General features: G+C 38.8%; 1 protein-coding gene across 7 annotated transcripts in view; it reads right to left on the bottom strand.

Moving 5' to 3' along the window:
- LMO7 (LIM domain 7) overlaps positions 1-22055 on the bottom strand; it is a 313031-nt gene that overhangs the window by 61426 nt on the left and 229550 nt on the right. For all 7 annotated transcript variants that reach the window (XM_017951317.3, XM_017951331.3, XM_017951330.3 and 4 more), the window contains 2 exons: positions 3078-3108; positions 1758-1871 (listed from right to left, as the gene is read on the bottom strand). In XM_017951317.3, coding sequence (XP_017806806.3) covers positions 1758-1871; positions 3078-3108 — 145 coding nt within the window. The remainder of the gene's footprint in view (positions 1-1757; positions 1872-3077; positions 3109-22055) is intronic.

Below are 22055 nucleotides of genomic sequence, written 5' to 3'. Positions count from 1 at the left end.
ACTGATAACAGGAAACAGTCTTTGATAAAGCATTCCTGGCATAGACACTGTACCAGGATGATTCAACCTAAGTCAGACTGTCATTAAAAGGACCAAAGGCTATAAAGAGAATCCTAGTACAGAAGCCAAAGTCCCACATGGGTTGTTTTTTTTGTTTGTTTTGTTTTTTTTTCTTGAGACACAGTTTTGCTCTTGTTGCCCAGGCTTGGCTCACTGAAACCTCTGCCTCCCAGGTTCAAGCGATTCTCCTGCCTCAGCCTCCCAAGTAGCTGGGATTACAGGCATGCGCCACCACGCCCAGTTATTTTTGTATTTTTAGTAGAGATGGGGTTTATCCATGTTGGTCAGGATGGTCTTGAACTCCCAACTTCGGGTGATCCACCCGCCTCAGCCTCCCAAAGTGCTGGGATTACAGGCGTGAGCCACTGTGCCCAGTATCCCACATAGGTCTTAACCAAAAGTGTTATTAGCTGAAATAACTGTAAGGCAAGGATTTCCCCGTGCTCAAAGCCCCCTGAAATTCCTCCATTAGAGTCTCACTATTCTTCATTGCAGTGACCAATATGCTCACCTATCTTAGACAATTGTGCTTTATGAGGTTAGGTAATCTCTCATGAGTGTTTTCCCAACACTTAGTACAATCTGTATGCATGTTAATATCTCAGCTATTTCCTGAATTAACTTATTCAAGGAATTTGAATAGAGTGTTATTGACTCCTTACATTTTGGTGGTGAACAGGAATACCTGTATCTTCTAGGCTCTATAATCCCATCTCTTGCTATAATCATGTGGCTGGGCCCCTAAAGATCAGGGTAGGTGCAAGCCAAGGTTATCATGTTCATCCTGGCCTAAAATTTCTTTCAATCACAGCAACTAATATTTATTGCAACCTTACGATGTGCTACAGACTAATGCTAAATGCCTTACTGGTGTGGTATCATTTAACCATTAGAGAAACCCATGAAGCAATGAATACTAATTAGATGATGAAATACCATTGTGACTACACAAAAGGGCTCTTCAGAGTCCTACAAATTTCCCTGAATAAATACCCCTACCCAGAGAAATTCGTTTTTCCCATGTGGATCTTATAAATGAAGATTTGGCAGAAGTACGGTCAGTCCTGGCACTTGGCTCTCTGCAAATAGTCCTCAAGCATTCAAAAGGCTATCACATTGATTCCAAAATATGAATGAGTAGAAATGTGTATAAAACAAAGGATTCTAATTTAAAAACCTTATATCAAGTTCCAGTTAACACCATGTCCTACTCTTTAGGAAACAGAGGCAACATGGTAGAATTGTGGGGATATGAAAGTGTGAGCATTAAAGACCATCATTTATGATAAGAACACACTACTACAAAGAAATTGAGTAAATTCCATGCGTGTTAACAGTCCAGGAAGCACCTCTCTACTACAGGTTGAGTTTACAATGAGTATAGAAATACTTAAGCTACATAAAGTGTGTAAGGAAGGAAACCAATGCATGTGTCATCAAATTACATAGAATTAAAAGGTAAGCAAGTCTCTCTACCTTGGAAATTGCTCTGGATTAGATCCAACTCACTCCTTGATGGCAGCATACAAAGCCAGTAAATGAGTAACATTCCTCTTTACTCAGTCCAGTCGAGAGTGGGACAAAGGGAGTCAGAGTTGCCATATTTGTTATAGAGGAGGAGAAGAAGAAGAGAGGAGGAAGGGAAAGTAGTGATACTGTATTACAGCAGTAATCTCACACAGATGTAGTTCACTTACCTTCGTCAGGGCTTGTCCTAAAAGATTCTCAAACGCTTTCAAATTAAGATGGGGACCATTATAGTATGGGTTGCTTTGTGCTTTTCTTCCCAGCCAGTACAATGTTATCAAAACCTTAAAAAAAAAAAAAAAAAATCCATGAATAACAAGATCAGTCGATTAGCAACCAACTGCAAGCTCAAATGTAGGTGAGTACTGTAGATAAATGATAGCACATATTACTCTGTGGGTGAAAAGTAGACTTTCTTTTAAGTTTATGGGAAAGGGAAAAGGCATTAAAAATCTTAATTTTTCTTGCTAAATTTTCTTGTCTCTGAGCAAGTTCTTAGACCAAAAGTCCAGACTCCAAAAGGTAGTCATGCATATACTCTACTAGTATATATGAAGAAGGAAAAAAATAAGAGAAAACACAAATGAAACTTTTAAAGCAATCAATTTTCATTGAACTTACAGAATGATCACCTAAACATCAATAATTCTCAGTTTCCTTAATAAGGATGTTAAACTTTTTAATAAAACTGCAACATTTTTAGATATTCTTGCAATTCCCATAAAATATTGTAAAACGTATGAGTCTACATTGATCAATTACCCAGAGCCCTTAAACATTCAGTACTTTTCCTTAAAGTCTAAACTGGTAGTTTCCTATTTACTCCCATAAAAATCTTAAAATATGTTTACTTGCCTTTAGCATATTACTAACACATAACAAACAGCTTCCTAAATGTAACCTATCCTCTTATACCACTCTAACCAAATGTTTTTAAATTTTATTTTATTTTAAGTTCTGGGATACATGTGCAGGATGTGCAGGTTTGTTACGTAGGTAAACGTGTGCCATTGTGGTTTGCTGCCCCTATCAACCCATCACCCGGCTATTAAGTCCCACATGCATTAGCTATTTATCCTGAGGCTCTCCTTCCCCCCATCACCCGACAGGCCCTAATGTGTGTTGTTCCCCTCTCTGTGTCCATGAGTTCTCATTGTTCAGCTCTGGAATACTATGCAGCCATTAAAGGAAACAAGATCATGTCCTTTGCAGGGACATGGTCAGAGCTGGAAGCCATTATCCTCAGCAAACGAATGGAGGAACAGAAAACCAAATACCACATGTTCTCCCTTATAAGTGGGAGCTGAACAATCTAACCATATATTGTAATACATATATTTAAACATATCTACTGTTTGTAACTGATTGGTTTGTAACCAAAAATTTAATTAGAAAAGAGATGTAGAGTATACTTTTAGATTCACTGCCCTCTTACAGAACATGGAAGTGAAAACCACTTATAATGCTACATTAAGGTAAATGTATCTTACATTTTTCACTCTCCTATCAGTCTCTTCTTGCCTGTAAAGAAAGAAAATATCTATTAGGTAATATCCGTGAACCTTAAATTATTAATTATAGCTAGAAAAAAACTCATTTTTATTCTAAAGTTCTATGAATATTAATATCACATGGAAGTTCAGATCTCCTAGAGCTCATATTATCTCCATCAGAAGAATTTTTCCATATTCATTGATTCAACAAAAGTATAATGCATTGATTTTCTGTATTCATTGATATTCATTAATATAATTGTCAGTTTTCTATAAAAAGCAGTGCTATTTTTTCATTTTATTTGTTTTAGTCTAATTTTTAAATATGTTATATGCATTTTTTGTATTTCCTTCTTAAACAAGGTTTAAACCCAATGAGGGGGGATCAGTGTGTTCATGAAAGAAAAACTGGGAAATGGGGGGAAAAAACCTTAAAAACACAAAGAGGCCGGGTGTGGTGGTTCACACCTGTAACCCCAGCACTTTGGGAGGCCGAGGCGGGTGGATCATGAGGTCAGGAGATTGAGACCATCCTGGCTAACACGGTGAAACCCCATCTCTACTAAAAATAAAAAAAATTAGCTGGGCGCGGTGGCAGACGCCTGTAGTCCCAGCTACTCGGGAGGCTGAGGCAGGAGAATGGTGTGAACCCAGGAGGCAGAGCTTGCAGTGAGCCGAGATTGGCCCACTGCACTCCAGCCTGGGCGACAGAGCAAGACTCCATATCAAAACAACAACAACAACAACAAACAAACAAACAAAAAACATACACCCACAAAGAAAAATCAAAGCGACTTTGCACTGAGGTTTTTTGGGGTTTTTTTTGCCATCATCCATAAGGTTTTTCATCCAAGTTCCCCAGAGCAAACTGCTCAGAGACTTTGACCCTGCAAATGTTGAAAAGTGGCAGTTTAAAAAACAGCCATGAACCTCTGCCTGAAGAAACTTCACTGTATTATAAGAATCATGGGGTTTTTGCTCACATGTGAAAGGGCATGATACTTATGGGAGATGTTAAAAAGAGGCAGATGTCACCACAGTGTTGAAGAAGCAACAAAATGCTTCTTCACAAAGGGATGGGTCATCCTAAAAAGAAAGCACTTCCCCTCACTAGAGACACTTAAGCAGGATCGGTGTGAATTCAGAGACTTGTAGAAGCCTGAGTGAGAAAGCTTCTAAGTGGCCTGTCCAGTCTAACAGTACAGTAGTATATTTCAAGATAAAATATACACACATCTATATATGCATGTAGAAGACATCAACATAAAACACATATATATTCATATATACAAAGAAAAAATAAAAGGAGAATGTGAGTACACAGAGACAAATTTTTAACTTAACTTTCAAAGAATCAACAAGGCAACTAAGACCATTCCTTTTCAGAAAACAAACATGTACTGAAATGAACCTAAGAATAGCATGCACCACTCACCCACCTCCCAAAACAACATCTCAACAATGAAATTCATGAACTCTCACACTACTGATGGAAATGTAAATTGGTACAACTACTTAAACTCTTAAGTCACTTGGTAATATGTATTCAAGCTAAATACGTTGATATTATACAACCTAATAATTCCATTCCTAGGTATACATCCAACATAAACGCTTACATATGTTAACAAAAAGTTATATACAAGAATGTTTATCACAGTACTATTCATCACAACAAAAACTAGAAGCAGGGTCGATGTCTTTAACATAATAGATAAATTATGGCATATCCACTTAATGAAATATCATATGGCAATGAAAATAACCTTCAACTACATTCAACCACAAGTTCAACCTCTCAAATAATGGAAAGAAAAAGAAGCCAAATGCAAAAGAGTTCAGGTTGTATTATTCTATTCATATAAAGTACAAAGACAGGCTGAACAAAAAAATGCTGTTAGAAGTCAGGGCAGTGGTAACCCTTGTGGGAAGAGAATGACAGAAGAGATTAGAAGGGGATGGGGCACTAGGATGCCAACTGTTTATGCTTCGATCTGGAAGCTGGCTACCTAGGTGTGCTCAGTTTCCAAAAAGTATTTACATTGTACATTTATAATATGTATACTTTTCTGTATATTATCCTTCAAAAAAGTAAACAAGTAGAATAAATTCCACAGCCCATGTGCTCAAACCATAGCTTATCTCTTGTGTAAAAAGAAAATTATCTTATAAAAATCCACAGCAATGGCTGGGTGCAGTGGCTCATGCCTGTAATCCCAGCACTTTGGGAGGCTGAGGCAGGCACATCCCCTGAGGTCAGGAGTTCGAGACCAGCCTGGCCAACACGGGGAAACCCTGCCTCTACTAAAAGGACAAAAATTAGCCAGGCATGGTGGTCGGTGCCTGTAATCCCAGCTACTCAGGAGGCTGAGGCAGGAAAACAGCTTGAACCCAGCAGGCAGAGGTTGCAGTGAGCTGAGATTGCGCCACTGCATTCCAGCCTGGGCGACAAGAGCAAGACTCCATCTCAAACAAACAAGCAAACAAACAACCCAGCACTTTAACTTAGAAGTAGTAAGTGGGGAAAGTCACTAGAAACTGACAACAAAAAATAGCAGAGTGGCAAATATATAGCCCCTTTTTTAGACTAATAACCAATATACACATGTCAAACATTAAATTAGCCAAAGCACAAAAGAACCATCAATGCCCAAGACAAAGAATGCACTGGGCTGAACATCCTCCCACTTTGATCATAAGTACACTCAAGGCAGAAGGAAAAACAGAGCTCTCTTGAACCCCTGACCTCATTTCCACAGTCCTCATAAAGGTTTCTAATCCAACACACTCATTTGCTTTTCACTTTTTATCATGATAAAACAATCATTGGAAATACAAGTGATGTCCTATTCTGTGATAAACACAATAAGCAGTGACCTTTCCATTATTACCTTTTACTCACTTTACATTCCCTTCTAAATATGAGCATTTATAACATGCTCTTGGACATGATACATGGACCAGCCAAATTAGTGTCCTATCACTGAAATGCAATGCCAGGAATTCAAGTAGTCAATGATTTGCTGGAGTAAACAGAGTTTACTCTGTCACATACAAATGTAACCCACTGCATGGAAGTCGGTAACCAAGCAGCTCCTTTGCCTGTCATGTGGCCACAGGGCATAACCCAAAGTCCTTTAAAATAGAACTACTGCAACGGTGAAGGGGAAGTTCACAATAACGCGGGTAACACACACACTCCATGAACCAGCCAACTTACTGCACAACACCTCAGAATGAAATATAAGACAGCCTTAGCTCCAAAGTTGGATAATTCTTCTATAACAAATATGTCCAAAGTTGACATGGTCTGATACCATCTTCAAGTGCATGGGCTTTAGAGTCAGATCTGGGTCTCACCGTGTTCATTCAGCAATTTACTTGACTCTCAAAGCTTTGGTTTCCTTCTGGACAAAGCAGGGATAATGTGCTCTGTTTCAGTAGATTAGAAGGATATTTCCTTCTAATGGTGAAGTGTTCATCAAGAAACAAGCCAGGCACAGTGGCTCATTTCTGTAATCCCAACACTTTGAAACACCTAGATGGGAGGATCACTTGAGTCCAGGAGCTTAAAATTAACAGCCTGGAAAACATAGCAAGACCCTGTCTCTTAAACAATGTAAAAATTAGCTAGGCACAGTAGCACACGCCTATAGTTCCAGCTACTTGGGAGGCTGAGGACAGAAGGATCTCTTGAACCCAGGAATTCAAGGCTGCAGTGACCTATGACCGCACTACTGCACTCCAGCCTGGGCGACAAAGTGAGACCCTGTCTCAAAAAAAGGAAGAGAAGAGAGAGGGGGCAAAGGGGGAGGGGAGAGACAGAAGAACCCATACCTGCATTGAAACCCAAATCTACAATAAAAATGGGTACAGATGAAATATTAATAGTTTCAAAAAATACCTATCTTGGGTGTGTTGATAGCCCTTACTCTACACTATGATCAAAGAACAACAATTATTACAAGGCTGGAAGCTATGTGACGGCAAGGCCCATCACTAGGCCCCAATATTTAGAATTGCAACTAGCCCACCTGACATACCCAATCTCTCATCCGTGCTTTATTTTTGTATTTATAACCGTCTACTCTATGCATTTTTTTTCTCTCCTCTACCTGAATCCAGAAACTTTTGTGATTTTGTTCACTGCCATATTCCAACTGCCTTAAGACAGGGTCTACCACTTGGCAAGCACATAAAAATATTTGATTAAAAATGCCTTGCACAGTACATGGCACACAGATGCTCTCAAACTCTGGTTAAATAGTTTATTTAACCTATAGAAATGTAAATTAGCAAGAAAAAGCCTGAAATGATAAAAGCTCAGGGGACAATAATTACTCATACGATGTCAGAGAACAATTAAATTGCATTAACCTACTTAAAATATGTCCAATTTTGACTCAAATTGTATTGATACTCATAATTATGCTTCTTACTAAGCTGTTATCCTTAAATTGCAATAAAATAGAATTCTTTAGAATCAAATCAATAATCCCTCCAAAAAACAGATACAGAAACAAAGATCAAAGTGCTTTGTACAAACTTCAAAGGACTGAATACAAAGCTTCCATGCTGGTCTATGTGATGAAAAAGCTTCCTAACAGAGCTCTGAAAGACAGAGCCCACAGAACCCATACCTGCACTGAAACCCAAATCTGCATTAAAAATGGGTAGATATGCGGGAGGCGGAGCTTGCAGTGAGCTGAGATCACGCCACTGCACTCGAGCCTGGGAAATTCCATCTCGAGAAAAAAAAAATAAATAAGGGTAGATATGAAATATTAATAGTTGCAAAAAAAATACCTATCTTGGGTATGTTCACAGCCCTTACTCTATACTTGGATCATACATTAACTTTTACATGTTTAATATTTAAGAAATAGCAAATATAGCATAGATATAATATTCCACTCTATTAATGGAATAGCTCTGATGATTCCTTTGCTTCCTGGCAAAGGGCCAGAAACTATAAGCCCACCATGGACATCTGAGCTTTCTGCCAGAGAGTAGGAACAAGGGAGCCCCAAGCTCTCAGGTGAACTCATCCAGCTGTAATCATCTTATCCTAACTGCTACTATATTGCCTTAGAACCAGGAAGCTCTAGGTCTGATTCTCTTTTCTTTATCCAAAGGTTTTAAAATACTAGTAGTTTTAAATCAATCAAGAACTATCATTTCTAACCAAAGGACCGAGGGGAAAAAAGTTCACACAGATGCTGTGGCTCTTCAGGGATCCCAGACCGGGTCCTTCCCTGAGGAAGAAGCTTGGTCGAGTGCAGGACTTTAGGGTTCAGACCTCCAGTGCGTAAATTCTGGCTGCACTTCCAATAGCTGTGAGAACTTGACTGCATCACTTCACTGTCTCCAAAGCCTCGCCTGTAAAATTGGAACAACAGTACCAGCCTCACTGGGCTTTAGTGAGAGATTTAAAGAATGCTTAATCAAAGCAGAACAAGTGAGTGAGACAATTCAAGGCTATTCCTTAAAATTATCCACCTCAACCAAACTACTAGGGAACAGGGCAGTGGCTGGAGGACAGTCAACTCCGCCCCTTCCACCCCCTACACACAGTTTTCCTCCTCAGAAGAGAAATTTCTGTGAAGAATAATTCAAGGCAGTCTTTTATGTTATACTTTCCTTGCACGTTTGCCATGGAAGGCTTTAAACAAGGAAAAGAAATAATATCTAGAAGGTTAAACCAAGAGCAAGGCACACTGGCATGGTATCACCATTGTCCAAACTTCCATGTTGGCCCCAAGCCAGCCCTCCCCACACATCCTTGGTTTACCAGGGCCTGCCTTGGGCCAAATACCCTTAAATTTTCCAAAATCTGAGGAAAAAGGTGCCTACACAGCCAAAATCTATCTTCATTTATGATCGAGTTTGGGAATAAGGTGCTAATGGATAAGATTATAGTTTTACCACAGTGCACCAGCCAGTTATGTTCTAGGGCTAGGGCTGCACCAAAAATATTTCCAAATACCTTCTGTTTATCCAAGGAGCTAACTCTGGGCCCATGCACATGCACCCAGCATCGCCTTCCCCAGAGTATGTTTGGAGCATACTCTAAGGAGTCTGCGTGTGGGCCCCGACAGCAGGGAGCTGGAGCCACGCTGGCCACATGGTTGTATCCCAGAGTCCATCAAAGGCCTAGCTAAGAACAGCCAAGCATTTAAATGTTCACATATGAGCTACCAAAGCCACTCACAGAACCAGCTCAGCAGATCGGGGCCAAGACAGACGGAAGAAATTTTTCCCCACATGGGAGTAAAGCTTCACAGAATTTGCCACAGAATCCCACTGCTCCGTGTTCCTCTCGCATGTCTTCTCAGTACCCCTCTTCCTCAAGGTACCAGCATTCTCATTTGCAACATTGGAAGGCCTGATCTCCCCGGGCTCTGCCTGAATAACATAACCTCCTAGGTGTTGAATTCTTTATGCTCCAAAATCATCTCTTCTCCCCAAATCCCAGCCCCTATCCTGTCCAAGCCAACCTTGTTTAAATCAAATACAGTTTTCTGACTGAATCATTATACAGGGAAATATGTATGATTAAAAGCTCAAGCTGGAATTGTTGACAGAGTGGGAATGCTTTTGTCCAAAGAATCCCCGGGGAAGATTTATCCATATCCTAATAGAAAAAGTAAGAAGTTTGAACTCACCTGCCCCCACACCCAGCTTCCAGCCCATGCCTCCATGGTTAACAGGGAATCTGAAATTCTTAGGGCTCAAGCAGAGGTAACTGCCCAGTTCAAACTCCACCCTGCTACCAGAATAAGTATCCGCCTTGCTTTGTTGCCCGGAACAACTGCAACTCATGAGTGATTCTGTCCCCAGGCCTCTACTTCCTGAGTCCACTTCCCAGAGCAAGGCGTGGATTCTTCCTACGGACCCAACCCTTCAAAAGCCAGTTCCAGCCCTGCCCTGCCCTGGGTGGCACCAGCTGACCTGGGAGTTGCCTCTTGGGAAACTGGACTGATATTAGAAGAGCTGGGCTCACAAGATACTTGGTCCCTCTCCAAGCCACTAAGTAATCTCTGCTCTCCAGTTGTTGCTTATGCAGTTTGGCCACCTGTTCACAACTTTTAAAAAAAATCAAGAAATGAGGCCCTGAATCATGATTGCATAAGCAGTCACAGGAAGAAAAAGTATACGGACCGCATCTGGTTTAAATATGTAAGATATGTCTGGGGCAAGAGCGGATGCATGTGTGGCAGTGGGAGACAGTAGGGAAAATTCAAAGCAGAAGTTTTTCTGAGGACAGAGCAGTGGGTTGTTTTTTGTTTTTTTGTTTTTTGTTTTTTGGGTTTTTTTGGCAGAGTTTTGCTCTTTTTGCCCAGGCTGGTGCAATGGTGTGATCTCAGCTCACTGCAACCTCCATCTCCCAGGTTAAAGTGATTCTCCTGCCTCAGCCTCCCAAGCAGCTGGGATTACAGGAGCCTGCCACCACGCTCGGCTAATTTTTTGTATTTTTAGTAGAGATGGGGTTTCACCATGTTGGCCAGGCTGGTCTCAAACTCCTGACCTCATTTTTACATATGCAACAAGCCAGTCTATCTGCAAATGGGAGAAAAGTGTAGGTGTCATAAGAAACCCTGAATGTACTAAGTGAAATTTTAAGAGACATAATGAGAAAATAATTTCTAATACCACTGTCTCTAAGGGAAGGGGTCATTGCTCTTCAAAACCTAGGAATCAAAAAAGGAATTTAGGAATACATCAGGTACTGGGCTTCTTGTTCCACTAAATGAGGTTTTATTGTTCTATTAATGGAAGCTCATCCATCACATTATTTAAAATAGAGAAAAGTGCAATCACTATTCTCTCATCACTGTGTCAAACAAAAGAGATACGTGAATAAAACAAGTTGAAGATGAATTCTTAGAATATTTCACTTCTTTCCTTCTCTCAAAAAAAGCAAGCTGCATTAAAACGAAAAGTAAGAAACAGAACCTTCCTCCTTCCCTCCCACCTTCATTCCTAAAAATGAAGCTGCATTCCATTTGACAACCTCTCAGTGACGTTAGAGGCGTGTGACTCATTGGTTTTAATCTGCCATTGCTACAAACACGCTATAATCATTGTGGAAACTATTAAAGTGACACTTGAGAAAATAACATCATCCCCGGAGACAATTAGTGAGCCCAAATACATGAACCTGACAATTTCTGTACTTACTTATTTGAGAAAAAACTTAGAAATTCAACACTTTGCCCTAGCAACATAATGCCTATTCCAATCTTGACAAGTGAATAAGTACCCTCTTGTTAAAAATAATTTGTTATTAAATTTCACAGCTCTCCCACACATTACTAAGAATAGCACCGTTTCACTTGAAGAGAAACAAACCACACACACATGCATTCAAAGACACGGGCACACAGTTCCACTTAAGTAACACAACAGAGGAGTGCCGCTGCAGGAGCCGAAAGGTAGGTTTCATCCCTAACCCTCTCAACCAGAGACTTACCATGCTTCTTTTCTACTTTTTGTAAAATGCCTGTTACTACATAAAGCTGACTTCACAACTGAGACTCACATGTATCTCCTCGTTAGATGGTAAACCAGAAACAGAGTGCATATTAAGGTGACTACTGAATACAGAATTTAGTATCCACTATGTATGATCTGTTTATTAAATGGAGTTATGACATTCGGTTATATAAAATGTGTTGAGGGAGAGACTAGATGTCAACCAAATAAACTTACACATGATTTTTCTCCTGTGATTAATAAAGGCAAGTATTATATTACATGATTAAGTATAAAGTAGGACTTAAACAAATCACAACCAGAAAACACTTCATTGATACTATGTCCTTAAGATTTTTAAACTGATCTTCCAAACAGTTTAAAAGTTGACAATGCTAGGTAACTGCAGCAATGAAAATAATAGACTTTGGTTTTAGACATGTTAAGCGTGAAACACTTAACGTAAAAATGTTGAGTAGTTAACTTGGTAATTAGACATTCAAATAAGATACTCAAGGTAGAAATTTAGACTAGAGACATAATCAGTGGAGTTACCAGCATAGAGATGAAATATAACCTCATAAGACTGAATGGAATCACCTAGAAAATAAGTAGAGAGAGGCCGGGCACGGTGGCTCACGCCTGCAATCCCAGCACTTTGGGAGGCCGAGACGGGCAGATCACAAGGTCAGGAGATCCAGACTCTCCTGGCTAACACAGTGAAACCCCATCTCTACTAAAAATACCAAAAAAAAAAAGAAAAAAAAAATTAGCCAGGCGTGGTGGTGCAGCCTGTAGTCCCAGCTACTCGGGAGGTTGAGGCAGGAGAATGGCGTGAACCTGGGAGGCAGAGCTTGCAGTGAGCCGAGATTGTGCCACTGCACTCCAGCCTGGGTGACAGAGCGGGACTCCGTTTCAAAAAAAAAAAAAAAAAAAAAAAAAAGAAGTAGAGAGAGAGAGGCAGTCCAGGGATTTAACCTTCACAAACCCAATACTTAAGGGTTAAGAAGTAGGGGAGAAACCAGCAAGGCCAACAGAAGGAACACCCAGGGTGGCAGGAGTGACCACCACAGTGCAGGCAAGCAAGACACAGACACCTTATATCAATCATTATCTGGGCTATTCTACATTATGTCCTTTAACCCACACAACAATGTAATGATGTCGAGACTAGGCAGAGCCAACAGTGCTATTGAGAGGTGGAGCAGATGAGGGGTGAGGATGAACTAGTGGATCATCTTCTTACCCATCTTGACATCTCACACACACATTCACACCACACACACAATTACTAAATTACTAGTGACTTCTCTTCAAAGGAGGACAAAGAGTAGAGATGAGTATTAACATCAACAAAAATCTTCTCCAAACCACTGATATTCCTGAAGATACAACTTAAAAGAATACTAAACTAGACATTTCAGGTGTCCTTCCAGATTTGATCCCATGCTCACAACCAATATAAAATTTGATAATATAAATCTTTTAGCTTTTAGGATCATGATATTGGAATAAAAATAAAGTTGCCTGGTTATATGTTTTCATCCAAGTGTTTCTCAAACTGTACCATTTAACAGGAGAAACTTGCAACATTTTAATAGGTCTGAAGGTCAAAACATTTTTAAGAGTACTAATTCTATGCTGTCCTCTTGAATACACATACTAGCAAATTAAAATTATGGGAAGTCCTTAACAAAGACTTATTTTACTTACATTTTGAAAAATTTATTTTTTTGACGAACAGTTTAAAAATCTTAAGGGCACTAGTATTAATGAAGTGTTTTCTACTTGTGATCTGTTTAGGTCCTACTTTATACTTAATTATCTAATATAATAGTTGTAATAATTGCCTTTATTAATCACTTTATATCAATCATTATGTTGCATATTCTACATTACCTCCTTTAATCCACACAATAATGCAATGATTTTGACATTAGGAAACTGCAACTCCAAAGGCTTAAGAAACTTTCCCAAGGTTACCAAACTATTAAGGTTTGATGTGATTCATAGACTTTCCCAAGACCCTGTTTTATTAATAGTATGAGTGTAATCACAAATATTTTCTACCATACTATATTTTTAAAACAAATTACTTCTTTCTTAATCCCAAAAAGTTATCTTTGTAATATCCTGAACTATAACTCATTTTTTTCTCAAAGTATTGATTCAAACCCTGTTGCCAATAATTTCCTTCTAAATCTGTCACCCAAAGACAATGGTAGAAGTTCCCCACTGCCATTTTTTTCTGACAAAATTTAGATATTTTCCACTATCCTGTACATACAACACACTACAGAATTTCACAAATAAAATATTGCCGAAGCACTTTTTAAAAGACTTATAAGTAAATGAAATACCATCAATTCTCATACTGAGAGATCAATACTAAAGTATCCATTTCCTGTACTTTACCACTGCTGGGTCCTTATAAGTAAGATTTCTGCAAAACAAATATCTATCAACTGAAAATAAACAAGATTACAAAGCAGGCATGTACAAGATTAAATAGAAAAATCTGTTAATTTCCTGAAGTTACATTTTATTATCTTAAAAAATAAAGATAATATCTATCTTTAGGTTTTGTAGAAATTAAACATTTAAAATGCCTAGCACAGAAATACTTGTTTCCTTTCTGATGCACATGGAAGTTCTCTGTAAAGCATAAGCTGATGTAAATTGTTGTTTGTAAGTTATCACTGTACCTATTCCTTAGCTGTGATTTAATATATATTAAATGTGCTGTGTGATATGAACCCTGGTCAAAATAATGCATGCCAAACTATGTATGCATGCAACACTTTCAGAAGTCTGCATATTACTTAAAAATAAATTATTCTACCCTGCCTATAAGTGAGACTTGTTTCAAAATTTTAACTTTCAACCATGAGGAAAATCAGTATCCTCCCCAAATGAGATTCCAAACCCTCAAGTTTTATGTCATAAATCACTCTAGTCCTAAATATTGCCTGCTCCACAAAAGCCTCTTTATCTCGTGTTTACTGGCACAATCCCAAGATACAACACACTAAATTTTTCACAATTTGATTTATGCCAAAGGTTAATCGAGATAATATAATTTTAGACCAAGGTTTCTCAACCTCGGCAATATTAACATTTTGAACCTCATAATTCTCTGCTTTGGGGGGAAATTGTGCTATGCATTGTGGGATGTTAAGCAGTGTGCCTGACCTCTACCCACTAGACACCATGGCCACTCCCTGGCCCCAGGCATGAAAATCAGAAATGTCTCCAGATATTGTCAAATGTCATGGGGCTGAGGGAAGGGGGGTACAAAATTTCCCATGGATGAGAACAACTATTTCAGAGGATCTCAGAATTTAGCTAACTCCACTAATCAGATAAAGCAGACTTGAGGTTCCCAGGGGTCTAAAATTAGCTGAAAGGCTCATTTAAAGACTGTAACCTAGAAAAGGTATTAAATATATGAGCAAAGCAAACAGACAAGTGAAGACTACACACCTAAGAAGTTAATGAAAAACATACTATCAGACCAAAGGGCAATATCTACTTCAGTGCTAAACCATTAATAGATACTCAGTAAACATATATACTAAATGCTGGAAGAATTACAATTTAGTAGAGCCAAGAGCTCAACATCCTTGCTACCTTGGAAAAAAACTCATTCAAGTTCTCTTATCTTTCAGATACAAAGTGGCAGGAAATGATGTATCTGGCCCAGCAGGGTGGCTCATGCCAGTATTCCTAGCACTTTGAGAGGCTGAGGTGGGGTAATCACTGGAGGTCAGGAGTTCCAGACCAGCCTGGCCAACATGGTGAAACCCCTTCTCTACTAAAAATACAAAAATGAGCTGGGCATGGTGGTGCGGCCTGTAGTCCTAGCTACTCAGGAGGCTGAGGTGGCAGGATCAATTGAACCCAGGAGGCAGAGGTTGCAGTGAGCCGAAATCCCACCACTGCACACGTCAGCCTAGGCAACAGAGCAAGACCCTGTATCAAAAAAAAGAAACCTATCAGATCTTCATTTTATCCATCACAATGATATTGCAAAATATTTACAGCAAGTGTAACCAACTTAGATGACCCTGCTCCCTCAGCTGGGCCTTATTTAAGTAATTATCTAATATTACACATTTTAGATGCCATTTTTATGCATTCCAAAATTGTTATATACATGCTATAAAATACATCTGTGCATAAAATATTCTGTATGTGAATAATCCATGCTGTGCCACCACAAATGGTTTTCTTAGCTTGAGAAAAAGATTCCATTTCGAATTCTTTGTTCCTACTTCACACTTTAAAATACTGATAATTTATTGAGTTCAGTGGGAGGTTGAATAATAACCCCACTCCCACCAAGGTCTACTTCCTAATCCCTGGAACCTGTGAATGTTACCCTATATGGCAAAAAGGACTTTACAAACGTGATTAAGATCTTCAGATGGGGAGGCATCCTGGAGTATCCCAGTGGGTCCTAAACATAATCACAAGTGTCCTTATGAGAGGGAGGAAGAGGGAGACTCCACTGTTGTAGAAGGGATTGTGACCACAGAGGCAGAGATTGGAGTGGTGATGTAGCCAGAAGCCAAGGAATGCTTGACTATCCCTAGCAGTGAGAGAAAGAAGTGGATTCTCCCCTGGAGCTGCAAGAGGAAACCAACCCTGCTGATACCTTGTTTTTAGCCCCTTAATGAGACTCATTTTAGACATGACATCTAGAATTGTTAAGAGAGTAAGTGTGCGTGTGTTAAGCCACTAAATTTGTGGTCATTTGTTGTACTAGCAACAGAAAACAAACACAAGTACTATACCAGCATTGCCCTACACATTTCATATGCAGCTTAATTTTATGACCAATGCAGTTCTATATTCAGTGTTATTCACATTTTACAGAGGTGAGACTGAAGCTTAATGAGATTAAGCAATTTTCCAGAAGTCACCTGTATTATATTGTTATAATTCAAGCCCAAGTTGATCTGACCTAAAAGTCTATTCACGGCATATGAGGATCATTTGGCTAAAGAAAATGAAACACCTACTCCTGATTCTCCATTGTAATCCTCATCTACAGTTAATCAATGCCAACAGTTTATGACAGTGAAGCTCAAAGTTAACAGCTGAATTTTGTTACCAAATTTTCACCTGAAACTTTTTAATTCTAATTAGTTTAAGAAAACAGAGTAAGGCTAAAAAAATACTCCCAAGACATCATCTTTTCCACTAGATAATTATAAAATGTATTTTTTAAAGTATAGGTGCCATTAGAAAAAGGAATGAGAAATTTCTTCTGTGCAAATACATTTTCGAACTTCCCAGGACTAATAAAATCAAATCCAACCTATTTCATGAATAGAAATAAAGTTGGAGGAATTGAGCAACAGTAATTGTCCAAAAAATTGTTGCAGGAAGTCAGGGACCCCAAACAGACAGACTGGCTGAAGCCAGAGCAGAAGAACATAAATTGTGAAGATTTCATGGACATTTATTAGTTCCCTAAATGAATACTTTTATAATTTCTTACACCTGTCTTTACTGCACTCTCTGAACATAAATTGTGAAGATTTCATGGACATTTATCACTTCCCCAGTCAATACTCTTATAATTTCCTATGCCTGTCTTTAATCTCTTAATCCCGTAATCTTCATAAACTGAGGATGTATGTCACCTCAGGATCCTGTGATGATTGCTTTATCTGCACAAATTGTTTGTAGAGCATGTGTGTTTGAACAATATGAAACCTGGGCACCTAGAAAAGGAACAGGATAACAGAGATTTTTCAGGGAACAAGGGAGATAACCATGAAGTCTGTGGGGCCGGGCAGAACAGAGTCATATTTCTCTTCTTGCAAAAGCAAATAAGAGAAATATTGCTGAATTCTTTTTCTCAGCAAGGTATAGCCCTGGGAAAAGAATGCACTCCCACGGGGAGGCCTCTAAAATGGCCGCTCTGGGACTGTCTGTCTTATGCAGTTGTAGATAAGGGATAAAATACTCCCTGGTCTCCTGCAGCACCCCCAGGCTTATGAGGATTGGGAAATTCCAGCCTGGCGAAATTCTAATCAGACCAGTTCTCTGCTCTTGAACCCTGTTTCCTATTAAGGTGTTTATCAATGACAAGGCATGCACAGTGGGACAGGGAACCTCATCAGTAATTCTAATTTCGCCCTGGCCTTGTGACCTTGCCCTGCCCATTTGCCTTGTGATATTTTATTGCCCTTGAAGCATGTGATCTCTGTGACCCACACCCTATTCGTACACCCCTCCACTTTTGAAATCCATAATAAAAACTTGCTGGTTTTGTGGCTCAGGGGGCATCACAGAACCTGCCGACATGTGATGTCTTCCCCAGACACCCAGCTTTAAAATTTCTCTCTTTTGTGCTCTTTCCCTTTATTTCTCAGACCAGCCGACACTTAGGGAAAGCAGAAAAGAACCTACATTGAAATATTGGGGGCTGGTTCCCCCAATAAAAAATATAAATCATAATGTCTGTTTTTAACTAAATGTTTTGTTTCTGATAACTTGTGTAAATCTACTTGTCTTTGGAAAGTCAACAGGATGTGTTATCTCAATTTTTCCATTTACATAACTAACCTTGATTTGATATATATATACACATGTACACACCTGTACTTCCTATTAAGGCTTCCATATAACACTTGGAATTTCAGAATATTAGAGTATCACCAATCATCTTGTATAAACCATTGAGAAAGAATGGACATGCTTCAAATGAATAATATAACTGGGTTTCAAATTCAGGTTAATATAATCCTGCTGTTCAGTTAACTTTCAAGTTCAATATACATTCAATCAGATGTCTTTCAGACTAGTTTACATTGATTGCCATCTATTTCAATGTTCCCATTTCATGTTTGAGTATCTTGCAAAACCTTCCCAAAACTAATGAATCGAATGAGTTCTCCCCCCATCCCCATCTCCTGTTCACCATATTTAGTTCCAACCCAATTATGCTAATACTTCCCAGGAAACTTCTCAGCTATGTCTTTTAGAATGCCACTGTCATTATCTCTCTCCAGAATTTAGTTTGATAAGTTCTTAAGTGCATGCATCATCTGATCCTCAAGCCTGCACATCCTTCCACATGCTCTGCCCTGGTTGTACAGGCTTGAAGATTAATTATGCATGCACTTGGGTGAGGAGACCCCAACTTTCAGAGTCAGAAGCTGAGGCCTAAGCCAAACAACTCCCTTTCCCAAAAACTATCATCACCAAATCCCATCAATTCCAGCTCTTAAATATCTCTTGAATTTATTCTTCTTCCTCAGATGTCATTCACTTCCTGCCAACCTCCAGTCTTGCCCTATATCCTTCTCCTCCTCCACAGAGATGCCTCCAGGACCTTTCTAAAATATTGGGAGAGTTAGGGGTCTAGTAATACATGTTTTAATGAGCCCTGCAGGTACTTCTGATGCATGCTAATGATTGAAAGCCCCTGCCCTAGCCATATACCAAAGTTAAAATTATGTCTGAACTGAAACTACAGCTTCAATGACTTTAGCTACTTCTCTGAAAAAAGTTTAACTGAAACATAAGTCCTCTAGCCTTACCCAACTAGAATTAAAGACAAACAATAAAAAGCACAAAGAAACTCAAAGTGAAAAGCCTGGGAAAGACTGCCAATGATTTCCAAGTGTTGACTTAAAAAAAACTCAATATGCCTCACGGTGCTCACATCTGCTTAAGGGTGCACTGTAAAAAGGCACTCGATTTGCTACTATCGCTACACATGAAGCTGGCTCTCAGCAGGCCTTGGTTCAGGGATCTAAAGGACAGGGAAGGTCACTGAGTTTGTTATTTCACCCTCCATAAGCACTAACACTCCAAGGGATCCAGAAGAGAATTCCTAAGCATAGATCAGCGGCACATGCCTGTAGTCCCAGCTACTTGGGAGGCTGAGGCAGGCGAATCTCTTGAACCTGGGAGGCGGAGTTTGCAGTGAACTGAGATTGCACCACTGCATTCCAGTCTGGGAGACAGAGCGAGAGTCCATCTCAAAAAAATATAAATAAATAAATAAATAAATAAATAAATAAATAAATACCACAGATCTTGAGTCCACAGAACAAAATGTTTCAAGTAGCACCAAAGAAATTACTTTCATAAGAGGTCTAAAAAGTCAACCACAGACAGCTTTAAAGGAATCCTATTCAGAAGATTAAAATAAGTTACCTATCTTGCATTGGTTTTAAAATTTCCTCACAATACCATGCATTCTTGTAGTTTCTGAAGAAGGGTAATTGGTGAGAAACCAGGCTAGAGATATTTTTGTATTGCTTAATCTCTTATTTGTTTTTCCCAGTTAAGGAAATCAGAAGTGGCCAGGTGCAGTGGCTCACGCTTACAATCCCAGCACTTTGGGAGGCTAAGGTGGGCGGATCACAAGGTCAGGAGATTGAGACCATCCTGGCTAACACAGTGAAACTCCATCTCTACTAAAAATACAAAAAATTAGCTGGGTGTGGTGGTGGGCACCTGTAGTCCCAGCTACTCAGGAGGCTGAGGCAGGAGAATGGCATGAACCCAGGAGGCAGAGCTTGCAGTGAGCCAAGATCATACCACTACACTCTAGCCTGGGCAACAGAGTGAGAGCCCATCTAAAAAAAAAAAAAAAAAAGAGAGAAAATCAGAAATAAATAACATTCGAATAATTTATCTGAATGTGATGAAACATTAAATCAACATGAATTTAAGTCCACCTTGTTGGAAAACCCTACAGAGAATTATAATACCAAAGTATTTTCTGCAAAAACAGTGTTGTGTAAATAGAGTTAAAGCACCAGATTTAAAACAGGAAAACAGACCAACATTCTGAAAATAGGTACGCAACACGAATGAAGAAAAATATATCGTGGCTGGGAAGAAAAATTTAATTGTCATTGGGAAACTTTCTTCTTTGTATTCTAAAATGTGGAATAGTATAACATATTCTGGTTTGCTGGTTAAAGCAAGTAAGTTGTCTTTAAAATTTAAGGCTAGCCTTATTTTATTCAGATTCCTAAATCCAAACTACAATAATAAAGCAAAATGTGAATAAAGTACCATTCGTATAGACAGTTTCACTGAAATGAGTGAACACTGGGGGCAGGGGGAGAACAGTGCCCTCATTCAAGTCCTTTGCTACTCCAGCTGAGCTGGCGATGAGATGCAGTGAAAATAACTACACCTGGACTGCGGATGTGGGACTTCCATCCACATCCCCAACTTAGCTCACTGGCTAACATTGCAAATGCCACCTAACCTCATCTGACACTTTTCTCATATGCAAAAGGACTGCCCTGAATGAGATTATGTCCTTAGTACCTTCCAGCTCTGGTATTCTGATTTTTACCTCTTAACAAAGGAACATTTCTTAAAAATGCACATTTCTCAAGTTAACAATTCATGCTACAATTTTTAAATTGATAGGAATATCAACCTAGAGCTTTACTAGTGTCCCTAGAGAGCTCTCTCTCTCAGAGACTTTCTGGTAAGTTCAAATAAAACAGTGAACACTCACATCAACTGTATGACATGCATGACGAAGCACTCTGAACATTAGATGTTCCCATGTATTAACTCGATTATAATTGTGCGATAATGTGCTCCAGAGCTGTTGAAGGCTAATAACTTTTTAACACCATATTTATCTCTCCCTAAACCTATGTCAATTTTTTAAAGTCTTCAGAAACTAAAATTCCTTTGAAATCACAATCGAGGTCATTGGTAGCAAAAAAATGGGTATGTTATCAAAGTCATTCAAGAAAAGCTATTCCACGAAGTTTTAAAAACAGCTTTCAAACCATATAATTCCAACTTTCTTCTTATAGTTTCAGTAGAATATAAAAACGGATCGAACACCAGATTGTCAAATTATTGACTCAGGAGTGGGAGACGAGGAAGAGAATCATGAACAAGGCACCCGGAGGCAAGGGAAATGACTATACAGAAGTTCAAAGGTTGATCAAGATAAGTCCTTCCTGATTCTATAATTCCCACGATTTTATGAATGAACTAACTTCAAAAAGACTTGAGGCCCTTAGACAAAATGACTTACTACAACTTCTTTGTAAGATGATGTCTTTCCTATTTCTATAATTTTCTTTAATACAACTATTACTAAAATTAAGAGGACAAATGATCCATTTGTAAACAAGTCTTTAAGGAAATAGGAAAAACAATCATTCCTAATAATGAACTAGATTAAACAAGAATAACTGTTAGTGTGCTATTCTATATTCTATAATTTTACATATTTCAGATTAAGAACACAGAAACATTTTTCCATTCATCTGTTTCCTTCTAAGAACACTGTTTTCTGTTCATAAAGAATAAATCCAAATGTTTTTAACTGTTACAGTAATCAAAATATCCAAGAATTATGGAGAGAGCTATCATTATCTCTAAATCTGTAGCCTTCCATGCCTTAAAATTTAGATTGGCATATACTTCTTGGTTTATCCCAAATACCAGACAACAAAGAAAAAAAGAAAAGAAACTTTCCTCTCCATATAA

The sequence above is a fragment of the Papio anubis genome, chromosome 15 (assembly GCF_008728515.1).
Source record: "Papio anubis isolate 15944 chromosome 15, Panubis1.0, whole genome shotgun sequence".
Classification (NCBI taxonomy): Eukaryota; Metazoa; Chordata; class Mammalia; order Primates; family Cercopithecidae; genus Papio; species Papio anubis.
This window is presented reverse-complemented; position numbering and strand designations above follow the sequence as displayed.